Source organism: Melospiza melodia, chromosome 4 (genome assembly GCF_035770615.1).
Source record: "Melospiza melodia melodia isolate bMelMel2 chromosome 4, bMelMel2.pri, whole genome shotgun sequence".
Lineage (NCBI taxonomy): Eukaryota > Metazoa > Chordata > Aves > Passeriformes > Passerellidae > Melospiza > Melospiza melodia.
In genome coordinates, this window is record NC_086197.1 from 89,535,353 (window position 1) to 89,556,314 (window position 20,962).

Below are 20,962 nucleotides of genomic sequence, written 5' to 3' on the forward strand. Positions count from 1 at the left end.
ATCCAGAACTTGCCTTTGGAAAGGCAATTTAGGGACTGTTAAAAATGCTTTGGAGGAAGGTCTGGGGAGGCAAGCTTTGCTCAGAGCTGGCATGCCCAGCTGCCCATCTCCCTCATCAATGACTTAGGCCTCTTCAGAAATGAAGGATACCATAGCTGAGCTCTGTCCACACTTCCCTCTTCAGCTCAGCAACAACACAGGATTGCAACAGACAGTCCTTCTTATTCACCCCTATTTTCCCATATGATCCCTGCAGACCAATCAGAAACAGTTCACTAAACAAAGATAAGAAATATCCCAGAGAACTTTAAGAAATTACTCCTTATCACCCTCCTGAAGATAGGCTCAATGGTCAAGGCCACAGTTAAATCTTCCTTTCTTGTAAAAGTTAACTGAAGTTAGTTATTAAAGTGCTGGCAGTATTTAGGGAGGTTCTGAAGTGAAGAAGAGCATAAGATACCTGCACTGCCTATGAAAATTTCAGGGGCATCTTTATCCAAAAAATCTTGGTGTCATTTCTTCTGAAGAGCTTCCTGGAAGATATAACAGGTACAATTTAAAATTGTCATTTTAGGTATGGGATATGTGAAGTGATGCTTATAAATGAAATGCTTCTAGTCATGTATTTTATTTTTTGTAAAATGTTAAAGTTTCCTTTGTGGAATTTTCTTGTATTTTTCAATTGTTTATATTGCAGAGAAGTTCAATTTGTGTATGATATACATATATTTAAAAGTGAGATGGACTATGTTAATATTTAATTATTCAATTAAAATTACATATTTTTATGTTCTTCTTAGTCAATATTTAGGATAAATCAGTAAAGAAAAAAAATATCCTTTTGTTAATCCTCTCAACAAAATGGCACATATGAAAATACACATTTCCAAGATTTCACAGAGCTGAGGGATTAGCAGTGGATTTGGAGATTTTTACATGTGAGAAATGCCAGTGTTGTTAGTTGCTGACCATGAGAACAGGATCAGAGGCTATATGGATTAAAACTGAACCAGAATGTTGTCTCTGGAGTTCTGTTTCAGATCTAGTCTAGGTCAATAGTGACTGATAATTGTAACCACTCAATAGCTGAGCAGTGTGAGCTTGGTCCATGCTGACACATTACAGGAGTCATCAGAAAAATTGGTCTTGTCCCCCAAGGAGCCCAAGGCACTCTGGAAAGCAGTGTGGGTTACTGGAGTACAGATTTCTCTTTTAAGGAATTTGTGAAGGAGCTGGTACTTTTCGCAATATCCTCCTTTTCTTTAAAACAGCTAAAATAAGTAATGTCTAACTGATAAAAACCCTCCCCATACTGAGGCATCCCATCTTTTTAAAGATATATGGGAAGGAAATGAGAGTGAGCAAGAGGAAGGCAATTCTGGCTGCGCTTGTGGTACCTGCCGGCCTTGGCAGAGGGAATGAGACAGGAGAAGCTTGCCCAGCAGCAGTGGTCATCCATCTGCAGCAAGGTAGCTCCCTGTGGTCCTGCTTACCTGCCAGGGAGCAGGCTGAAGGCATCTTCCACTGTCCTGCAGGTGCTTGGGCTGGCTTGGTTAAACCTCACTGAAGCACAGCACTGTGGTGTTTAATGCAGACCTCAGCCTGGCAAGGCTCCTGGCCTCCCCTGCAGCCCTAAGCCATCAGCCCCCGAGGCAGTCTGTAAACTGGGGGGCATTCAGGAGGTAAAAAACACATGCAAAACACTTACACCTTCAATAAGACCAGCACTAATAAACCAAAGGATGTTTAGAGAGTTGTACAGAAGATATGGTATGCTCCCTGAGACTGGGGCAGTAAATTTGGCCTGAAGAAAGAATGGCTGGGCGAGGGGCAGCAGGGACAACTGAAGTACTCTCAAAAGCTTCAGCAGCTGCAGCACTGAGGAAAATCTGAAGTGAAAGAGTCACCCATACACTTCTTTCATTTTTATGGCTTAGGAACTTTTCAAAGGGTACAAATAGTACATCTTGTACCCTACAATGTAATGGACAAAACTATTCCGCAGGACTTTCAGCAATATCCCTCTTTGTGACATGAAGTCTAAAAGGCAGACACACAGACTAGAGCAATTTTAAAACCTTTAATAGATAAAACAACTTATTGCAAATCTCAGTAACTACGATTTATCAGGGAATAAATTGAACTAACTAATTTTTTCATTGAAATTTTATCAGCCTCAGTTTTGGAGCTCTGATCCCAACAGAGGGAGGGACAACAGTGTAAAATTACAGATCAGAGTATTATTTTAACTGGCTTTGGATTGATGTTTTGAATGAGCTTAGATTTTGAGCATTTGCCTGCTAGAATAATTGCCTGCCAGTTTTTGGAAAAAAGAGTAAAAATGTTTAACCTATTGCCAAAATAATGAATCCTTTGTGCAAGAATAGTATGTCAACAAAATACCTACGATGTTTGCCGACATTGTTTGGACTTTTACACATGTCTATAAATTTCTACAGAATTAACAGCAAGGAAACTAAAAGGAAATCACTTCAAGTAGGTCAATAATAGGCTCTGAGCTGTAGCAAAGTTCCAAGATGGAATTCACATTTTAATGCCAAAAATGTCATAGATTAAAAGCTTTTCATCTGTTCATAATGATGCAAACAGCTTTGTGCCACATTAAAATCTGTGCTGTGATATCTCCAAATGTGGAGTACTCACAGGTCTGAATTAGAAATGCATGCAGGGTATTTCAGCAAGAGTCAGATGATAGATGTGGGCAAGGAACTGGTGCTGGTCAGGCATCTGTCAAGAGACCACCAGCCAGCACCAAGGCACCACAGAGCATTTTCATTAGGGAGAGAAAATAAGTGAAAAACCTCAATTATCAGTGTCCTGAGAGACTACTGCTTCCTACAGCACATCTTAATTTCTGACACAAAACAAAATAGAGCAGGATTGAACAGATTAGTTCCAGTTGGAAGGATCTTACAATGATCATCAAGTCCAACTGTTGCTGCAAAGAGCAAGTTCCACAGCTTCTGACTGGGACTAGTACGATATTAAACATTTAATGGTGGCTTCAACTGAGAGAAATATTTTTAAACAGTACAGGTTTAAGGTGAATTTAATGTGGGAAGAATGTGTGGCATAATAAGAAACATAACAGCACAGTGAGCAGCACAGTGATGGCATCAAGTAATTGCTGCAAAATACCCAGGGGTATTGACTGAAGTGAGTGATGAGCAGATTCATTCTCATGTGTAATGTGGGCTCCAAGGGTCATTTCTGGAGTGACCCAGGACAGTTTCTCTTCAGCACAAACATGCAGATGTGGGGTGGGACAAGGCAGAAAACAGCATACAGGTGAGACATTGCAACAACTGTTTGTGAACATGAAGCAGAGGAGAAGCAGTCCAGACAATGTGTGGAAATAAATCTTACAAATAACAAGCAGCAATATGCTTTTTTACTCCTGAGCCTGATCTCCTTGTCACAAAAATCCAGCCCAATACCTTCAGCCTTGTCTCTGAATTCAATCCCCTCATGTGTGGGTTACAGTGAGCTCCCAGCCCTCCCAGCAGTGCCACAAAGAGAAACTGCTTGGGATCTGCTTGTTTGTTCCTTAGGAAATTAATTTCCTTTGAGGGAGGAAGTTTTTGATTGTACACGGCTGAGTGAGAGATAAATTAACTCAGGAACCATCTTGTCCACTTTTTGGCTGCATCTTTAGAAAGAAATACTTCATGCTCCAGTGAAACACTGCTCTGCAGTGGGAGGAGGAGCAGGGCAGGAGATCACCTTGGCAAAGTGCAGCGGGTGTCTCAACCATCCCTCTTTTGATCTTCAAAGGTGGTAACGCTCAGTTTGGAGCTCACTCAGCTATGCTATGGATACCTGTCCCACAGTACATAAGGAGCTAAGCCTGTTTTTCATTTCAGGTTTTTAAGTGCCTGGAGCAGAGAGGAGCACACACAAGTAATTATCCTATCCTGACATTTCAGGAGAAATGGTTGAACCTGTGGGTAACCATTATGTTATAGCCAGACCTGTATACTCGGAGAATGCATTCAATGAAGAGCATGAGAAATTGCACAGATACCATAAAACCTTTTGGGATCACCTGAAACTCTATTTTAGGTAAGGAGATTTTTTTTTTTTCAAATTAGATCTAAGAAACAGTCCTGACTGCTCTTGGACAGCATGAACTCCATCTTGACAGTGTCCATCAGCAACATAGCAAGTGAAAATTCATTAATTAAATTCAATGTTAGATTTTTCTATTGGATTTTGACTGCTGTTACCCTTAGAAATCTTCCTACACCTGTATCTAAGGTAGCTTCTCTTTTTCTGGGCCCTTGGCAGCACAGACTCTAGGAAGCCCTTACTGCACCCTTTCAGTACTTAAAGGGGTCCTACAAGAAAGACATACTCAGGCTTTTTACCATGGCCTGTTGCAGCAGGACAAGGGATGATGATTTTAAACTGAAAGAAGGTATATTTGGACTGGATATCAAGAATAATTTTTTTATGATGAGAGTGGTGAGGTACTGGCACAGGTTGCCCAGAAACATGGTGGATCCCCTCTCCCTGGAAATGTTCAAGGTTAGATTGGACAGGGCTCTGAGAAACCTGACCCAGTGAGTGGCATGCCTGCTTATTGGAGTGGGGGGTTGGATTAGATGGCCACAGAGGTTCCTTTCCAGCCTAGGGTTCTATGAGAATTTGGTTTGGAAAGGACCTCTGAAGGCCACTGGATTTACCTTGAAGCACAGAAGGCAGTGTAGGTTGATCAGGGCTGTGTCTGGGTGAGATTTTGACTTCTGGCATCCAGAACCTGAATCCTTCCCCTTTCCTCACCTCTCTGAAACAGGCTGCAATTCAGCCAAGCTGTTCACTGACAAAATTTTGTTCCCTTGTGCCTTTGCAGCTGCTCCCCACAAAGGGCCAAAAAAATTGCTTTGCGTTTGTTTCCAGTCGTTTCGTGGCTGCCAGCGTACCGCTTCAGAGAGTGGATCCTGAATGACATCATCTCTGGCATCAACACGGGGCTGGTGGCTGTGCTGCAAGGTACCTTGGGGAAATGTGTGTCCTGACACAGCCTGCTAAGCCAAGGCACTGCTGGCTTCAGCCTGCAGCACACACAGCACCTTCCCTGGGCCTCTGTCCCTGCAGGTCTGGCCTTTGCTTTGCTGGTGAATGTCCCCCCCAGTTATGGACTCTATGCAGCATTCTTCCCTGTCCTGGTCTATTTTATCTTTGGCACATCGAGACATATCTCAGTGGGTAAGTTCAGGCACACCACCTACCCTCCTCACTCATGAGGAGCTACATGCTGCCTCTTCAGGTCTTTTAACAAGTGCCTTGTGCTGCTCAGGTCCCTTCCCTGTCCTGAGCCTCATGGTGGGAGGAGTCGTCACCAGGCTGGTCCCTGATGACAGCACTGGAAATGGCAATTCCACCAATACCTCAGCAATAAATGATGAGAGGGTGATGGTGGCTGCATCTGTAACCTTCCTTTCTGGGGTTATTCAGGTTGGTAAATGCATGTGTGTGTGCACACCTGTGTGAATAGATGGAGGGTGGCCTGACCTTCCTCTCTGGTTTCTACTGGTGTAGTCACCAAAGTAATCCTCTTCCACTTAACATGCAGTGACCCTGGCTCACTGATTAGGAGACATCTCTTCCCTCCAGTGACCAGGCACTCACTCATGTGCTGTGAAACCCTTGGTTTTGCACAGGCCTGAGCCCACAGCCTACACAGCTGCAACCTACACCTGCAGCAAAAAACAATCTGCTGGATAGGAAAAAAATAGCTGTGCAAGTAATGTGAACGATGCAGATGCACCAAGGGTAGTACAAACTCTGCCTTGCAATAGCAAAATATTTGGATTTGTTTTTTAAAAAAAACCCACTTATCCTTACTCCCTAATAAAGGATTCCTACAGTTCCTCCCTCCTAACATACTAATATATTTGCTGCTTCATGAAACCCTTGTACCATGTGAAAATATAGGAACTGAAAACCCTAGAAGTAAGGATGTATATTTTAGCTGTAAAATAAAAAGAATGGGTTTTAACTGCTGCAGCAGTTACTCATACTAGTATTTTGCTCTTTGTTGCTATATGTCAGCAAGTCTGGTGATGGTACATTCCTTAATCTCTGGATGGATGGGATGAGGTGAAAATCTTTGCTTTCATTAAATATGGTTGTCTTTCTTTCAAAGATTGCTTTAAAACACAACTGAATCCCACTGACATATGCTCATTTTGTATTTCAGTTGCTTCTGGGAATTTTCCAGTTTGGATTCATCGTTATTTATCTATCACAATCATTAATCAGTGGATTCACAACTGCTGCAGCTATCCATGTTTTGGTATCTCAACTGAAATTCATGTTTCAGCTATCTGTCCCTGGATTTAATGTACCATTTGGCATCATCTATGTAAGTGCTAGGTGTTCATTATTTGCTAATGCTATTGATGTACCTGGGATGTATTTCTGACTGTGTATCACAAGGCAGTAATAATAACTCAGCAAAAAAATGCAAAGCAGGAGGAAAAACAAGAAAAAAATGAGAAAATGTTATTAGTATTTATCCAATCTTTAAATTTATTACCAAGCACCAAGTTACACCCTATTGAGATAATTAGATAATATTTACTATATTGTGTTGGCATATTTCAAATAAGCATTCAACTCTGCCTTAAGGATTTAATTATTCATTTTTACTGGACTGATATTATACATATTTAATTTGCATATGACTCTGTGAGGCCTGTTGGATGAGAAAGGAGGGACAAGAACAACAGGAGGGAAGGAGTGGAGAAAGGCACCTGCCCAGCAATGCCATTGCTGACATTTCCTATCACAGACTCGCCTGTTGTTCCAACCTTCCCTCGGGGTCAAATCTGGAGGAGAGGGTCACAAGTTTGTGGAAAGGGTCTTTTGCAGATGCTTCTGTCATTTGGCAGGTGCACATACATTCAGGGGGTTTGCAGTCCACATCATCCCACAGGGGATAAATCCCGAACAGCACCGTCCTTAGAGCTGCTCAGATACAGGTTATTCCGGAAGGGATAGTGATATTGTGCCAGGGCACAACTGTTTCTGAAGCACCACGTGTCTCTTCCTGATTCTGCAGACTCTGGAGAGCGTTTTCAGCCAGATCACAAAAGCAAACGTTGCTGACCTTGTCACATCACTGATTGTCTTGCTTATCGTGTTTGTGGTGAAAGAAATGAACGATCGATACAAGGAAAAGTTACCAGCTCCCATCCCCATTGAACTCCTTGTGGTGAGTCACTTCCTTTGATTTTGCAATTGCTCCATGTTATGACACAGGAAGCAGAGTTTTAACTATTTCTTCTCCTTTTATCCACTAAATTATGCATTATCATTTTACCCATAAAGAAAAATTTACAGCATTCAGGAGCTATTGTGAGATGCTTTACTTCCACATAGGTCTTCTTAACTGACATATCTGTGGTGTTATAAACTATGAATTTTTTCCTTGGACAATATAGGCTCTGACAGCAGCCAGCTGCAGTCTCACAGCTGAGGCCCCTCTGCACCACACCTGCAAGCAGCCACTGAAATCCTGGATATCTGTGGCCCCACACAAAATTATTTTGCCCTCCAGCAGCAGAAGGTTTTGCCCACTCTGAGCAGCAGAGGGGTGGAGGAAGCTTCACAGGGGCAGCAAGCCCCTAAAATCCTGGAGGATGTAAAGACTCAAGCAGCACTTGTTTTCCCCCAGGGTCATTACAGCACCTTGTTAGAACATACCTGGTTTACTGGGTGGGATGATCTCTGTTGTTAGTAAGATATTCTGTTACAATCTGTGTGATTTGTGAATGTAAACCCATACCTGTTAGGTCATTCAGGAATGACATCTGAACAGCAAAGGGATGTGAAAACTTGGGGCATAATTCTGGTACTAGTGATGAGGCTGGACAGTGTGTAAGAGATTCTTCACACTCTTGCTTTAATGTGCCTAATGGAGATGTGGTTTATTATCTTTCAGACAATCTTAGCAGCACTGATTTCCTATTTTGTCAACTTGGAAGAAAAATTTGGTGTAGCTGTTGTTGGAAAATTAGAGGAAGGGTAAGTGACTTACAATTCACCAGTGGAGCAAGACGTTCTTAGTTCGGCAGCGTCGAACGAGTTCAGCTATGTCTCTGATTAAAATTATCTGCTTCATCTTCTTCTGTAGGTAAATAAACATTTTTCTCTCAATGATATGATACACTTTCAGTACACAAAAGCTACACTTAGAGCACATCTCCTACTTATCAAGGAGAACACTGAGACATGAAATAATTGTGTACTTCAATTTCTGAGATAGCTGGTGAGCAGGAGGTTGATGTTTGTCCTTTTAATTGAACTACTCACTCCTGAACTCCTCAGTTTCCCTCACAGCACATGCACAGTTCAGCAGCCACCACCTGCCCTGGGAAGCTGCCAGGACACTGCACAATTCTCCTCCCTGGCCCCACGGCCAGCCATCAGCATCTCTTCAGCACCATTATCCTCCAGAGGCCTCAACATCTGCCCATCCAGAGCTATATCCACATAAAGATTATTTCTCCACATATAGAATATCAGGTGGCACGTGTCAAGTTAAAAAGAGGGAGAAAGACATTTACTGGGACAGTAGAGTGAGTCTGGGGTGGTCTCTGCAGCCCCAGGGGTGTTACTATGTGAAGCTTGCAGAGCAACAGCTATTTCTGCTCATGAGCCTCCTTTCTTCAGATTTCAGTTCACTGGAAAAAAAAAGGAGGGAGAAAAAGAAGTTCAGAAGGGAATTCTCCCTAGGATCTGCAAAAGACCCTTAGGCATCTCCTTAAAGAGTTGAGATTTTGTTTTTCAGGTTTCATGCACCTGTTGCACCTGATGCAGGCATCCTCCAGAACTGTATTGGAGATGGCATTTCCATTGCAATCGTTGGGTTTGCAGTGGCCTTCTCTGTGGCTAAAGTGTATTCCATCAAGCATGACTACCCAATAGATGGCAACCAGGTAGGCAATAACACAGAGATCAATATACTGCATTCATCAATGAGAAATAAGTCATTTTAGGAAAGCTTTGCCTTGTGAATAGCTGTCACAAACCAGCTCTTAAGAACAATCTCTTTTATTTTTATTTCAGGAGCTAATTGCTTTTGGGCTGGGTAATATAGTTGGTGGATCATTCAAGGGATTTGCCTCCAGCACTGCTCTGTCAAGATCAGGTGTGCAGGAGAGCACAGGAGGCAAAACACAGGTACAGAAGAGAAATCATGATGACATTTAATGAAAGATAGCTCCTTTTTTCCTAGCTAGCTATCATGCCTGTGGGCACTTACTCATTGTGGAATTGTTCTCTCATGCAGATTGCTGGCATTATCTCATCTGTCATTGTTTTGGTTGTGATCTTGGCCATTGGGTTTCTCCTGGCACCATTACAGAAGGTATTCACTGGTTTCATCTGATGCTTCCTCCTGCTTCCCAAAGACAGGGCTGCTCTCTGAGCACACTGAGAGTGTTCAGTGGGAGCCAAAAAGGTTTGAATAGCTTGGTTCTTCTTCCCACGTTATGCCAGAAAGAATCCCTACATCTGGTCCTTCAAAGGGAACATAAGTACCCAAACACCAAAAACCAACTTTCAGGTGCCGAAAATAAGTGAGATTTACAGCCTCAGTGAGAGACCTGCACTGCACCATAGTGCAGTGTTGGATGTTCCAACAGCAGTGTGCTCTGGGAGCAGCTCCCTGGCCTTTCAGCTGCACCTTGGCCCTATTTGTATGATCTTTTAATTCCTAATGTTTTACATTTCCTTTGCTTACTAAAACAAGGAACATGTCTTTTGGTCTTTTTAACAGTCAGTCCTTGCATCTTTGGCTCTTGGCAATTTGAAAGGAATGCTCATGCAGTTCAAGGAAATAGGCATCCTCTGGAGAAAGGACAAGTATGACTGTGTGAGTTTCTCAAGCATCAGAAGTTAAATGCTCTGAAAAAGTAATCTATCATACAAATGTTCTTTTTTTTTATCCCAGTTTTACTTCACTAAACAGTAAGTACGATGTTTGCATGCCTTTTTTACTGGTATATCCCTTGTTAATGTTTTCCATTTTGTCGCATTTATTTGGAGTCAATTCTCACTCTTAACTTCATTTTCATCCATTTCATCAAAATCTATTAAAATAGTGCATTTTATTAAGTCAAATAGAGAAGACATTTACAGAAAATGTCTAAATGACAGAAAATATCCAAATATCTACTGCATTGACTAAGCATTAGGGACATTTCTCACAATCACACAATGTGTCATATGGAAGATCACAGCAAAAAACAAATGAAAACTGAGACTTGAAGGGTCTACTTGAAATGGTAAAGCTTGTGGCTAGAGAGCAGGACTTGTTACCTCTCACAAAATTTAAGGCTCACAAATAGTTCCAGGCCTCAGTTTTTACAGCCATCAAATAGTTACTTGCCCCATGAAAATGCTTTGAGCTCTGTGGCTAAAAGTTATTCAGCATTATCTAGTAATTTATCGTCGTGTACACTCACAGCACCTGTATTTGCACACTTAAAACTCTCAACTTTACAGATTTCTGATTTACTTCTAATCTTGCCTTTCTGCTGGATTTTCATCAGGTTCTTGACATGTTTTTAATGTTGCCATCCACTGTGTCCTTACAGGTTATATGGGTGGTGACTTTCTTATCTGCCATCTTTCTTGGCCTGGACATCGGACTGGCAGCAGCTGTGGCATTCCAGCTGCTGACCGTGGTGATCCGCTCCCAGATGTGAGTATTTGTTCAGTGCAATGGTATCCCAGGGCCTCCCTCTGTACAGAGAAGGGCAACAGCCCTGTCTGTGCCTTGCTCTGTCCAGCTACTGTGCATGGAAAAATAATTTACAGGTGTAAACCTTTGGATGTGGGGTTTGCCTCAGTGTGCCACCCCAGCGGAGATGGTTTCATTTGATCCTGTTCCCATGTGGGACACAAATAACTGTGCGTGTGTTTGTTCACAGTCCAAGCTGCACTGTTTTGGCCAATGTTGGGAGAAGCAACATCTACAGAAACAGGAAGGATTACACTGATGTAAGAAATGTCTCATTTTTTTACCACCTGCTGGACTTGTGCTTCTATAGCAAACATTGCCACTGGCACTTTTGCTTCATTTTACAGATCTATGAGCCAGAGGGAGTGAAGATTTTCAGATGCTCCTCTCCAATTTTCTTTGCTAATATTGAATTCTTCAGAGAGAAACTCATCACTGCTGTAAGTGTCTGGGTCTGTTCTGAACATAAGAATTGTGTGACACATTATGGTGGATAGAGTTTCCCAATAATTACTACATATGCAGTCATTCCACAGTTCAAGGGTGAATTTTCTTTATACTGTTCCCACTACTCTAATATAACATGCATATGTAACTATGTAACAAAACTGCCTGACTCATGCTGTACTTACACCATAGCAATGTCTATACCATACATATACCATAAAAATACATATTTCAAGAACAAAGGAGTGTAAACATAGATAATAAAAAGGAAAAATTATTTTATTTTATTTTATTTTATTTTATTTTATTTTATTTTATTTTATTTTATTTTATTTTATTTTATTTTATTTTATTTTATTTTATTTTATTTTATTTGTTCTTGTACTATTTACACACAATAAATTCTAGTTTACTTGTCTTGGCCCAAGAACGTAACCACAACAGTCAGAAGAATGCCAAATGGAATCATCCTCTCAAAGAGGTCTTAACATCTTTCATAACAAACTGGTGAATGCAGCCAGTGTTTCCATAGCCAGCACAGAGATCCAGGACCCCTGAGCCCCCACTGTGTGAATGAGGGTCACCATCCCCAGCCCAAACACAACCTGCACCACAACCTCTCCCTCCTGCTGCTCTTAGTGGGGAGGTGATAGGCAGTGACTCCCTGAGCACTCGTAATGAGCAGTTTGTTCTTCACATGGGGAACTGACACTGGCAGAGGAATGAGGGAATCTGACACATTTGGTTCTCCATGTGCTTGGCTTTCACCTCAGAAGAGCCTGAAGCTTTTTTTCTGTGAGTGCAGATGTTCACACCACTCCTTCTCTAGAAATACAGATACTTCTAATGCCTTTCTCCTCTACACACTAGATGGATGAGGCAGAAGACTTGCAGGAATTTAGTATTTTAGCCAAATTTGATTATTAGCCTAATTTACCTGCCATCTAATTTTATTAATACCAGCTCAGAGTTTCAAGAGACATATGCAGGCAACATGATAAAATCTGGCTTTCTTCTTCAGGAAAAAGAGTGGGTGGCTGACCCACGCTGCAGTCAGGAGGCACAAAGCAGATACAAACCATGAGCTCTCAGATCTTGGCCACCTGGGTGACCACCCCATAATGCAGATGAGTAGGAGATGCCAGCACTGTGCCAGCCTGCTGGAGGTGCTGGCCTGTCACTGGAGACGCACAGCACTGTCACTGCTGTAATGCTGTCCATGCTGGTGTCCTAAAGCAGAACAGATAGCCCTGCCTCATTTGCAGCCATTCCCACAGACATCCTTCCAAACTGGAATGAGCCTTTGCTTGAATTTGTGAAAAGTGGCAGACAACATCAAATTCAATCTATGGTCATCGTGACTGTAACAAAAACCTTGTGGGATGCTTTGTCCTTTCCCTGCTGTCACTGAGGATTTTTTTGTTTCATTATTCAAAGTGCTGTTTTTGCAGGTTGGCTTCAACCCCCTGAGAGTCCTGAGGAAACGCAATAAAGCTCTGAGGAAGATCAGGAAGATGCTGAAGAAGGGAGAGCTGCAAGTGACACCGGTATGTCAGGCAAACCCCTGGGGTGAGGGGGGAGTTAACCAACCAGCTCCCTGTTTTACATGGCAGAGAAGGGCCTCATAGCCTCTCTTCTTAATTATATATACCGCTCCCCAAGTTGCCACTTCATGACATAAACACATTTAAAAACAAGATTTTAAATGGCTCTCACAGTTAGAAACCTATAGATTTACCATGGGCAGAGCTTGTGCATGTCCATAGAGCTTTGTTTGGCCACAAATAACAAATCAGATCCCACAGAAGTGAATGTCTTTCTGCATTAATGGTAGGATAAAGCTGGTTTTCTCCCACCTCAAATCCTGCATGCCTTTTGGTGACTTGTTCAAAAATTACTGAATTAAAAATATGTCTGGCAACTGGCTTCAGGAAACAATAAAAAGTCATCATTAAGTGATTATGATTAAATAATTTCCTTGTTTCTCCAGACAAGGGAGAGACAGAACTTTTCAGGTGGTCCCTGCTCTGTCTCATGGGAAGACCAGTTGTGCATTGCCATCACTCTTGCCCTTGTGTGAGAAGTACCACTACCCTGGCTGGGTATTAAAGAGGAGAGCTAATTAGGACATTTTTCTATGTCAACACAGAAGGGCTTGGTTTGCATGGCTAACCCTACATATGAGTCAGAGGAAGAGTTGGACAACAACAAGATAGAGGAGCTGGACCAGCCCACCATCATGACAGACTTGCCCATTCGGATCAACTGGAGCACTGACCTCCCCCCTGGCATCAGTGTGCCCCAGGTCAACATCCACAGCATCATTCTGGATTTCTCATCAGTGTCCTTCCTGGATTTTTCTGCCATGACAGTCCTCCGAAAGGTAATCACAATTCATGAGACAAACAGTGATCCTATGGGAGAAACTCTTACAAATGTAGTTACACTTGAGGGATACACATGAGCGAAAGGATGGTGCCCAGAGGGACAGGAGTGGGCCCACCTGAACCTCATGAAGTTCAACAAGGCCAAGTTCAACAAAGTGCAAGGTGCTGCAGGTGGATCAGGGCAATCCCCCATATCAACACAGACTGGGGAATCAATGGATTGAGAATGGTTCTTCAGAGGAGGAGATGGGGATTCTGGTGGCTGAAAAGTTGGACATGACCCAGCAATGTGCGCTCACAGGCCAGAAAGCCAATCATATCCTGGGCTGCTTAAAAAGAAGTGTGACCAGCAGGTGATCTTCCCATTCTCATGAGAGATTCTACTCACTCCCATGACACCTCACCTGAGTGGGGTCACCAACTCAGGAAAGACATGGACATCTTAGACCAGGTCCTGATGAGAGCCATGGGAAGGACCAGAGGGCTGGAGCATCTCTCCTATGAGGAAAGGCTGAGAGAGCTGGAGTTGTTCAGCCTAGAGAGGAGAAGGCTATGAAGGCTGTACTATTGAGTATGGCCTTTCCATACTTAAAGGGAGCCTATGAAAAAACATGGAGAGGGACTTCTTACAGGGGCATATAGTGATAAAACAAGAGGCAATGGCTTTGAAATGAAAGAGGGCAGGTCCAGATTAGAAGAAATCTTTTACTGTGAGGATCGTGAAATACTGGAACAGGTTGCCCAGAGAAGCTGTGGATGCTCCATCCCTGAAACTGTTCAATGGCAAGTTGGATGATGCTCTGAGCAACCTGCTCCAGTGTAAAGTGTCCTTGTCCAGGGCAGGGGTTTGGAAAAAGGTGATCCTTAAGTCCCTTCCAACCAAAACCATTCTATGATTCTAATCTGTGTTTGTAGTCTGCTTATTAAAGGCATAGCTACATGGACTGGATGGCCAGTGGCAAACCTTGAGTTTGTGTAAATTTGAATGTGCATTTTCTATAGAAAATGTTTAGGAAATAGTTTAAATAGTCAATATAAATTGTCTTGGAATTAAATTGTTGGGTGTGGTACCCTTTCTTCACCTGGTAAGATTTTGGGAAGCTTTGCAGAAATGTAGATGTGAAATGTAGTTTTAAACATCCAGCTGGAGTTGGAACATTGGAGTTCCATTTCAACTCCTGCTTTTGCTTGCCCAGATGACTTTGAACGAGGCAAAAGGCACAACATTTTCAACAGCAGCAGCTGCAGTTAACAGTCTGGAGACACAGAGGGTGTGTATTTCCATAGGAGCTAAAGACCCACCATGACAGTGGGAATTCTAGTTCTGCTCAAGTTCCCAGTTACAAAAATCTCCCCCAGAAGATTGTGAAGTATTTTTTTTTAGTTTCATCATGTATCATGTAGATACAACAAAGCCATACAACTTATGAAAGATCACCTGCTTCTCTGTGAGCTAAACCTTTTCAATACTGCCTCTTTTCAAAAGGCTTGGGCACCCCTGTCTGCAGCCATGTGAAGAGATTGTCCTGCCTCTGTGTGCAACAGAGTTTGAGTCTAGATCCACTTACCATCATAGAACTTAAATACCATAGAGTGGTTGGTATGTTTGCTGTGGCTAATCAGCAAGCCCAGCAGAATCTAAATGGTGCCTCCTTCTGGTTTAACAGACTTTGAAAGAGTTTGTCCGGCTCGACATTGACATTTACATTGCTGGGGCATACGGTGAGTACTGGCCTTTGCTTTGGCATCACCACAGATGCCTCATCCCCCTGCGTCCCCTGCTGACCTCTGAGTATGGCTGTGGAGGATCACCCAGCTTTACCTTCCAGTCTTGGGTAACTGTCACAGACATCTTTTATGAAAAATCCTGTCTTTGGGATTTTTCCTCCTGAGAAGCTGAGAGGCCTCAGGAACAAAATGTAAACATTGATCATCTGCTGCTGTGGAATGCAACAGGTGCATCTGTGATTGGCCAATGTTGGTTGTTTCTAATTAATGGCCAGTCACAGCCCAGCTGGCTTGGACAGAGAGCTGAGCCACAAGCCTTTGTGATCATTCTTTCCTATTCTTTTCTTAGCTAGTCTTCTGATGAAATCTTTTCTTCTATTCTTTTAGTATAGTTTTAATGTAATATATATCAAAAAATAATACATCAAGCCTTCTGAAACATGGAGTCAGACCTTCGTCTCTTCCCTCATCCAAAAACCCCCTGAACACCATCACAGATAGCAAACAGGTCCCACCAAATGGGAAATTGACCCTCCCATGCTGTCCCCAAAAGGCTGGGGCCATGTGTGATGGCTCCTTTTACCTATGGCCACTGCTGTGTTGTACAGCTCTGGGCTGCAGGACCCTCCATCATGCACCCTGGGCTAGGCATTAAATAAGAAAAGGGGCTCAAATTCCTTCCTGTCTGGCATAGAGCAGGGAACTACTGATGGGCATTTATGTTCCATCCTCTTGATATCCATAAAGCCATCTGCTCTAGTGAATAAAATAGTGCATTATGACAGCAGCTCCCGTGTTCAGTCAGTGGGCATGCTCAGGATACACAATTTCTTCCTTTTTAAGGCCTGCAGGTCACTTGTCTTTGATTTTGTTCACTCACAGAGGGCCTCCTGGACAAACTGGAGAGAAGTGCATTTTTTGATGAAGAGATTAAACCATCCATGTTTTTCCTCACCATTCATGATGCAGTTTTACACATTTTGCTGAAGAAGGACATAGCCAACTCCCCCAAATTAAAGCTTGCTGAGGTAACACTACAGTCTTCATCTTTCCTTACTTTAGTGCCTTTCCAGTATTGCCAGGCTCCCTGCAGTGCCTTGCACAGCTATAGCAATGTGTGCTACCAGTCTCTATTTTCAAAAAGATAGTCATTAAATCTCAGCTGGTCTCCAATCAAACTGAAGAACAAGAGTGGCTCCTGGTTCAGGTGTGTGGAAAACCATTTATGAAAGGAGTGAATAATCCCCACTGGTGGCTGGCCTGGCTGTGGACTTCAAGTCACCTCTTTGGGAAGAGCACAGTGCCCATCCACCATCCACCTCTGTGGTCACCCACCCAGCAGAGACTGCTCAATTTGCTGCAGTGGCTCTTGAAAGGCAGACTTTATGCTGCTTGCACATAGGCTTTCCAGCCCTGTCTGTCTTCAAAAGGAGTGCTAAAGTAGTGTGGACAAATTAGTACCACCAGATTTGGTAATGGCCTTTCTGGGAGTGTTCTTAAATCAAGAGCAAGAAAGGATCCTGTATACAATGAATGTGTTTAAATGTACCAGACCCAGAATGCTGCTCATGTGGAAACAGTTCCCACTTAACTGAGCTGGTCCAGATCTTCCGCACTGACCCAGAGATGCGGTGGAGGTCATAAAAGCCTGACAAGTGAGAGCTTCCTTTCTTCCATGTCAACATCCCAGGCATGTTCCAGAGACTTAAAAATCAAGACCTTCCTTAACGTGAAAAAATGATGATCAGACAAAGAAAAGCAATCCATTTCCTAACCCACAACTTCTGGTGCTCATTGCAGGAGAAGGGTAGAAGCAGTGACTATGTGATCATCCCCAGGAATGGACTGCGCAACCGGGAGTGCACGGTAAGCTCTGGCTATGGCCCTGTAGACAGTGTAGCCCAAAAGAGCTGCTCATGGGAATGGCTAGGTCACATAAAAAAAGCTTCTTCATACCTCAGCTCTTGTGTCAGCCCAGGCAGAAAGCCACCAGACAGTTTACCGATGGGATTTGGCTTAGGGTAAAGCCTCACCGGGTCAGAGGGATGGGGTCGGCTCTCGAGCCTTGCGGTGTGCACGGGGCAGAGGGAAGGCAGGCAAAGGCTGCCTCACCTGGTATCCTCACCTTCCACCACAGCTCCTCCGTGATAAAGTCACTGGTAGAATGGCCCTGTGGCAGAGAAGCCAATGTTAGTCCAGTTTATCTAAATGTCTCAGGCAGAAGGGGAGTCTGGAGACGGAGATAAGGAAGGGACACATGCAGCCTTTCAGCACAGACAAGGGCAGTATCCAGCACAGGCAACCCTGCGAGGAGGAAATGTCAGACCCCAGTCTTCCCACCCAAATGCTTTAGGGGATCAAATACTTACACATCATTTACCAGATGACACCTACCATGGCTATTCTTTACAGAATGTGGAATTTATTTTTTTATTCCCTACAGATTCCAACAGAAACAAAATTTTAGACGTAACTTCCTAAGTATAATATCCTCCAGCAACACAATGTCTTAGAAGATGAATGTGTGATGAGCATGAAGACAGAAGGATGCTTTTAAACACCTTAAGAAGGATTTACTACATATAGTTATGTTCCAGGCTTTGAAATGGGCTTGTTAGTCTTTATGTGTCTCTGTATGTATAAATGTATTTATATATACATATATATATATATGTATATTTATATAGAGAGGCTAAAATCACACAGATTTTCTTATTTCATACCACAGTTTGTAGACAACCTGTACAGTTACTTGAGAATCTATAAATATTTGAAATCTTGTTTTGGATACCACAAAATAATAGTTAGGACTGATATTTTATCTTCATCATGTATATAACTTGAATAAAGTTTTCTTGATGGTTTGTAAGATATTTAGTAGACTCAGTTAAACTTGCTCTTAGCTTACTACCACAAGCATGATCAGTGTACATAGTGACTAATGTATCTAATTACGAAGATTGTTCAGGAAAGACATAGGATTTTCAGATCAAAACAAGATTCATTGATTTGGATTGGGCTTGTGTAAAGTGCACAAGGGAGGATACATCTGTAGTGAAGCATTGTACGTACACAGAGAGTGACCCACCATGGTTTCAGTGACAGTGTGTGCGTTTGTCCGTGCACCATCAGGCTGTGACAGACACTGCCCCAGGAGTTGGCTGGGGAGCTGTGGGCGTGGAGCTCCAGGTGGGCAGGCTGAACTGCCTGGATCCATGGACACAAGGGCAAACAGCTTCAGCTCAAAGAGTCTACTCTGATACTCTGCACAACTGCTGACAATTAACCCCTGCTGCAAGTCTAAGGATTGAAGATGAGCTACATCACAACTTTCAGAGGAGAACACCCAATGCCCACAGTGACAAAACTTTTAATTTCTTATAGCAAGTGCTAGAGGTAGAAAAATCTTCAGCCTAGAGGAAAATGGAACCATTCCCAGAGTCTGAAAGAAACAGCACTCTGAAATCACAAGAGTTTTTAGTTTTCAAAGCCTAGTTTCGACTTTCAGTCAAGCTGGGTGGCCAGAAATGTGCATTTGGACTTGAACAAGGGCTGATGGGAAAGAGAAAGTGTTCTGCACTACAGTTTTTATCTTCAGAGTATACAGATGTTAAAAACAAAATCTGTTAAATATTTTCATCTTTTTTTAAATTTTTTTTTTAATCTGGAGTTATCTGATGAGAACCAAGCTGGGAGTCAGTATTAAAATTGAAGAGATGTTGAATGTAGAAAGAATTAGGTGAGCTTGAAGACAGAAGTGGACAAGTTCAGCTTTCAGGAAACACTGATGCATTTGCAGATGGATAACAAGCTGTGCTTCTGTGGCGGGTGATCATGTGCCTGCCCTGGTGTGGGAGACGTGGCCCTGGGTGGCATCAAGAGATGCTGCTTCCTGCAGACACCATGGGGAGGTGAGCAGCTGCTCACACCAAGCACTGCTCTGCTGAGTGTGCCACGGCAGATTCACCACAGGGTACGTGTCCTGTGCCAGATACTCAGCACAGCAGTGCCTGAGGACAGGTGCAATTAGCACACTGCCAAAGTGCCCTTCCAATGCAGCCTTCCAAAAAACATAGAGTGAAACACAATAGATCTTTCCAGAACAAGAAAGTTATTTGGGCACCACAATATAAAAAAGACATTAAACTATCAGAGAGTGTCCAAAGGAGGGCAGTGAAGATGGTGATGGATCTTGAGGAGAAGCCACATGAGGAGTGGCTGAGGTCACTTGGTCTGTCCAGCCTGGAGGAGACTGAGGGGAGACCTCACTGCAGTTACAACTCCCTCATGAGGGGAGGAGGAGGGACAGACCCTGATCTCTGCTCCCTGGTGACAGTGACACTGAGGGAGTGGCCTGAAGTTGTGTTGGGGGAGGTTTGGGTTGAATATTAGAAAGAGGTTCTTCACCCAGAGGTTATTTGGGCACTGGAACAGGCTCCCAGGGCAGTGGTCACAGCACCAGCCTGACAGAGCTCAGGAAGTGTTTGGACAGTGCTCTTGGGCACATGGGGTGACATGCAGGGATGGTGCAGGGCCGGGAGCTGGACTTGATGATCCTGGTGAGTCCCTTCCAACCCAGGACATTCTGTGATTCTGTGATACTGTGCAATGCACAGGGCAAATTTCACTCTAAATAGTCTGAACTTCAGGACTGACATCTCCAGTTCAAGAAAGATGAAATCAAATGTAAATGAAGAAAATTGTTATGAGGATCTTTGTAAAATGAAGAGCCTGTATCTAAGGACTGGCAAAAAGCAAAATAGATACAGGGATTTAACCTAGGACAGAAGAAAAGTTATGCAAGATAAAAAAATAATATTGTCCTGTAAGGGGGAAAAAACCAACTGGCCAAACTTAAACAAGATATTAGAAGATGGTTCCTCATTTTTACAATGGTGAGATCCTTTCCAGCTGGAACAAGAGGAGCAAAAAACTAAACTGCTTTTAGGATGAGATGTAAACATGTTCATGAAAATCATGATACATCACACCAGTGTAATCTGAACTGTCAGACTCCAGCTGCTCTTTTCAGTCCTGTGTCCACACGCACCTACACAGACCCAGGCAAACATCCCTATCAAAAACAATATATGAAGTGCAGTATCTGGTGGAATACCACTTACTGCACTTCAAAACCATTTGGGATTTTTTTACAGGCTTCAAGGTAATAAAAAAGATTATTTTCTAAGTTGCACATCTCAGAACAATTAATTTCTATACTAATGACTTTTCTGACACAGCACAGTGCCACAGAAGATAAATCCCCCTTCCAAAACTATTCACCTTCTCTTAAATGGACATGGTACATAGACAGCCTTGGCCAGAGAGCTCTGCACTCCCATGCCACCCATCCCTACCAGCTACTTGCCATGTTCTTAAATCACCCAACTCCTTCTTTTTCAATGTTGATACCAGCAGCAATTGTACTTCTGATGCTTTATGAGAGATTCCCTCCAGGTACTGGTTATTTCTGTAACTCTCTGTTATTCCAATACCAGTGTTTTCCTGGGCAGTTCACTCTCATGCAGATGATAACACCTTGTGGGATACTGTGCTGATGGAGATTTACTGCTTCATGTTTGAGACAGGGACTTTCAGAAACCTGACTACTGAGGTTTCTAAACAT

At 42.9% G+C, this 20,962-nt stretch overlaps 1 protein-coding gene across 1 annotated transcript; it reads left to right on the forward strand.

Moving 5' to 3' along the window:
• Positions 1–3,952: 3,952 nt before the first annotated feature.
• Positions 3,953–17,927, forward strand: SLC26A3 (solute carrier family 26 member 3). Its single transcript, XM_063155933.1, has 20 exons — positions 3,953–4,083; positions 4,874–5,013; positions 5,119–5,229; positions 5,321–5,478; positions 6,224–6,388; positions 7,088–7,240; positions 7,970–8,052; positions 8,819–8,966; positions 9,097–9,210; positions 9,320–9,397; positions 9,809–9,904; positions 10,629–10,735; positions 10,965–11,034; positions 11,122–11,214; positions 12,673–12,768; positions 13,371–13,604; positions 15,276–15,330; positions 16,219–16,364; positions 17,137–17,202; positions 17,780–17,927. Exons 1-20 carry the CDS (start codon positions 3,953–3,955, stop codon positions 17,801–17,803), a joined length of 2,268 nt encoding a protein of 755 aa, XP_063012003.1. The 3' UTR covers positions 17,804–17,927.
• Positions 17,928–20,962: the final 3,035 nt, after the last annotated feature.

Coding starts and splice junctions, on each gene's coding strand:
- SLC26A3 (XM_063155933.1), top strand. CDS start 3,953: ATGGTTGAACCTGTGGGTAACCATTATGTTATAGCCAGACCTGTATAC. Junction 4,084..4,873: donor CACCTGAAACTCTATTTTAG/GTAAGGAGATTT, acceptor GTGCCTTTGCAG/CTGCTCCCCACAAAGGGCCA. Junction 12,769..13,370: donor GAGAGCTGCAAGTGACACCG/GTATGTCAGGCA, acceptor ATGTCAACACAG/AAGGGCTTGGTTTGCATGGC.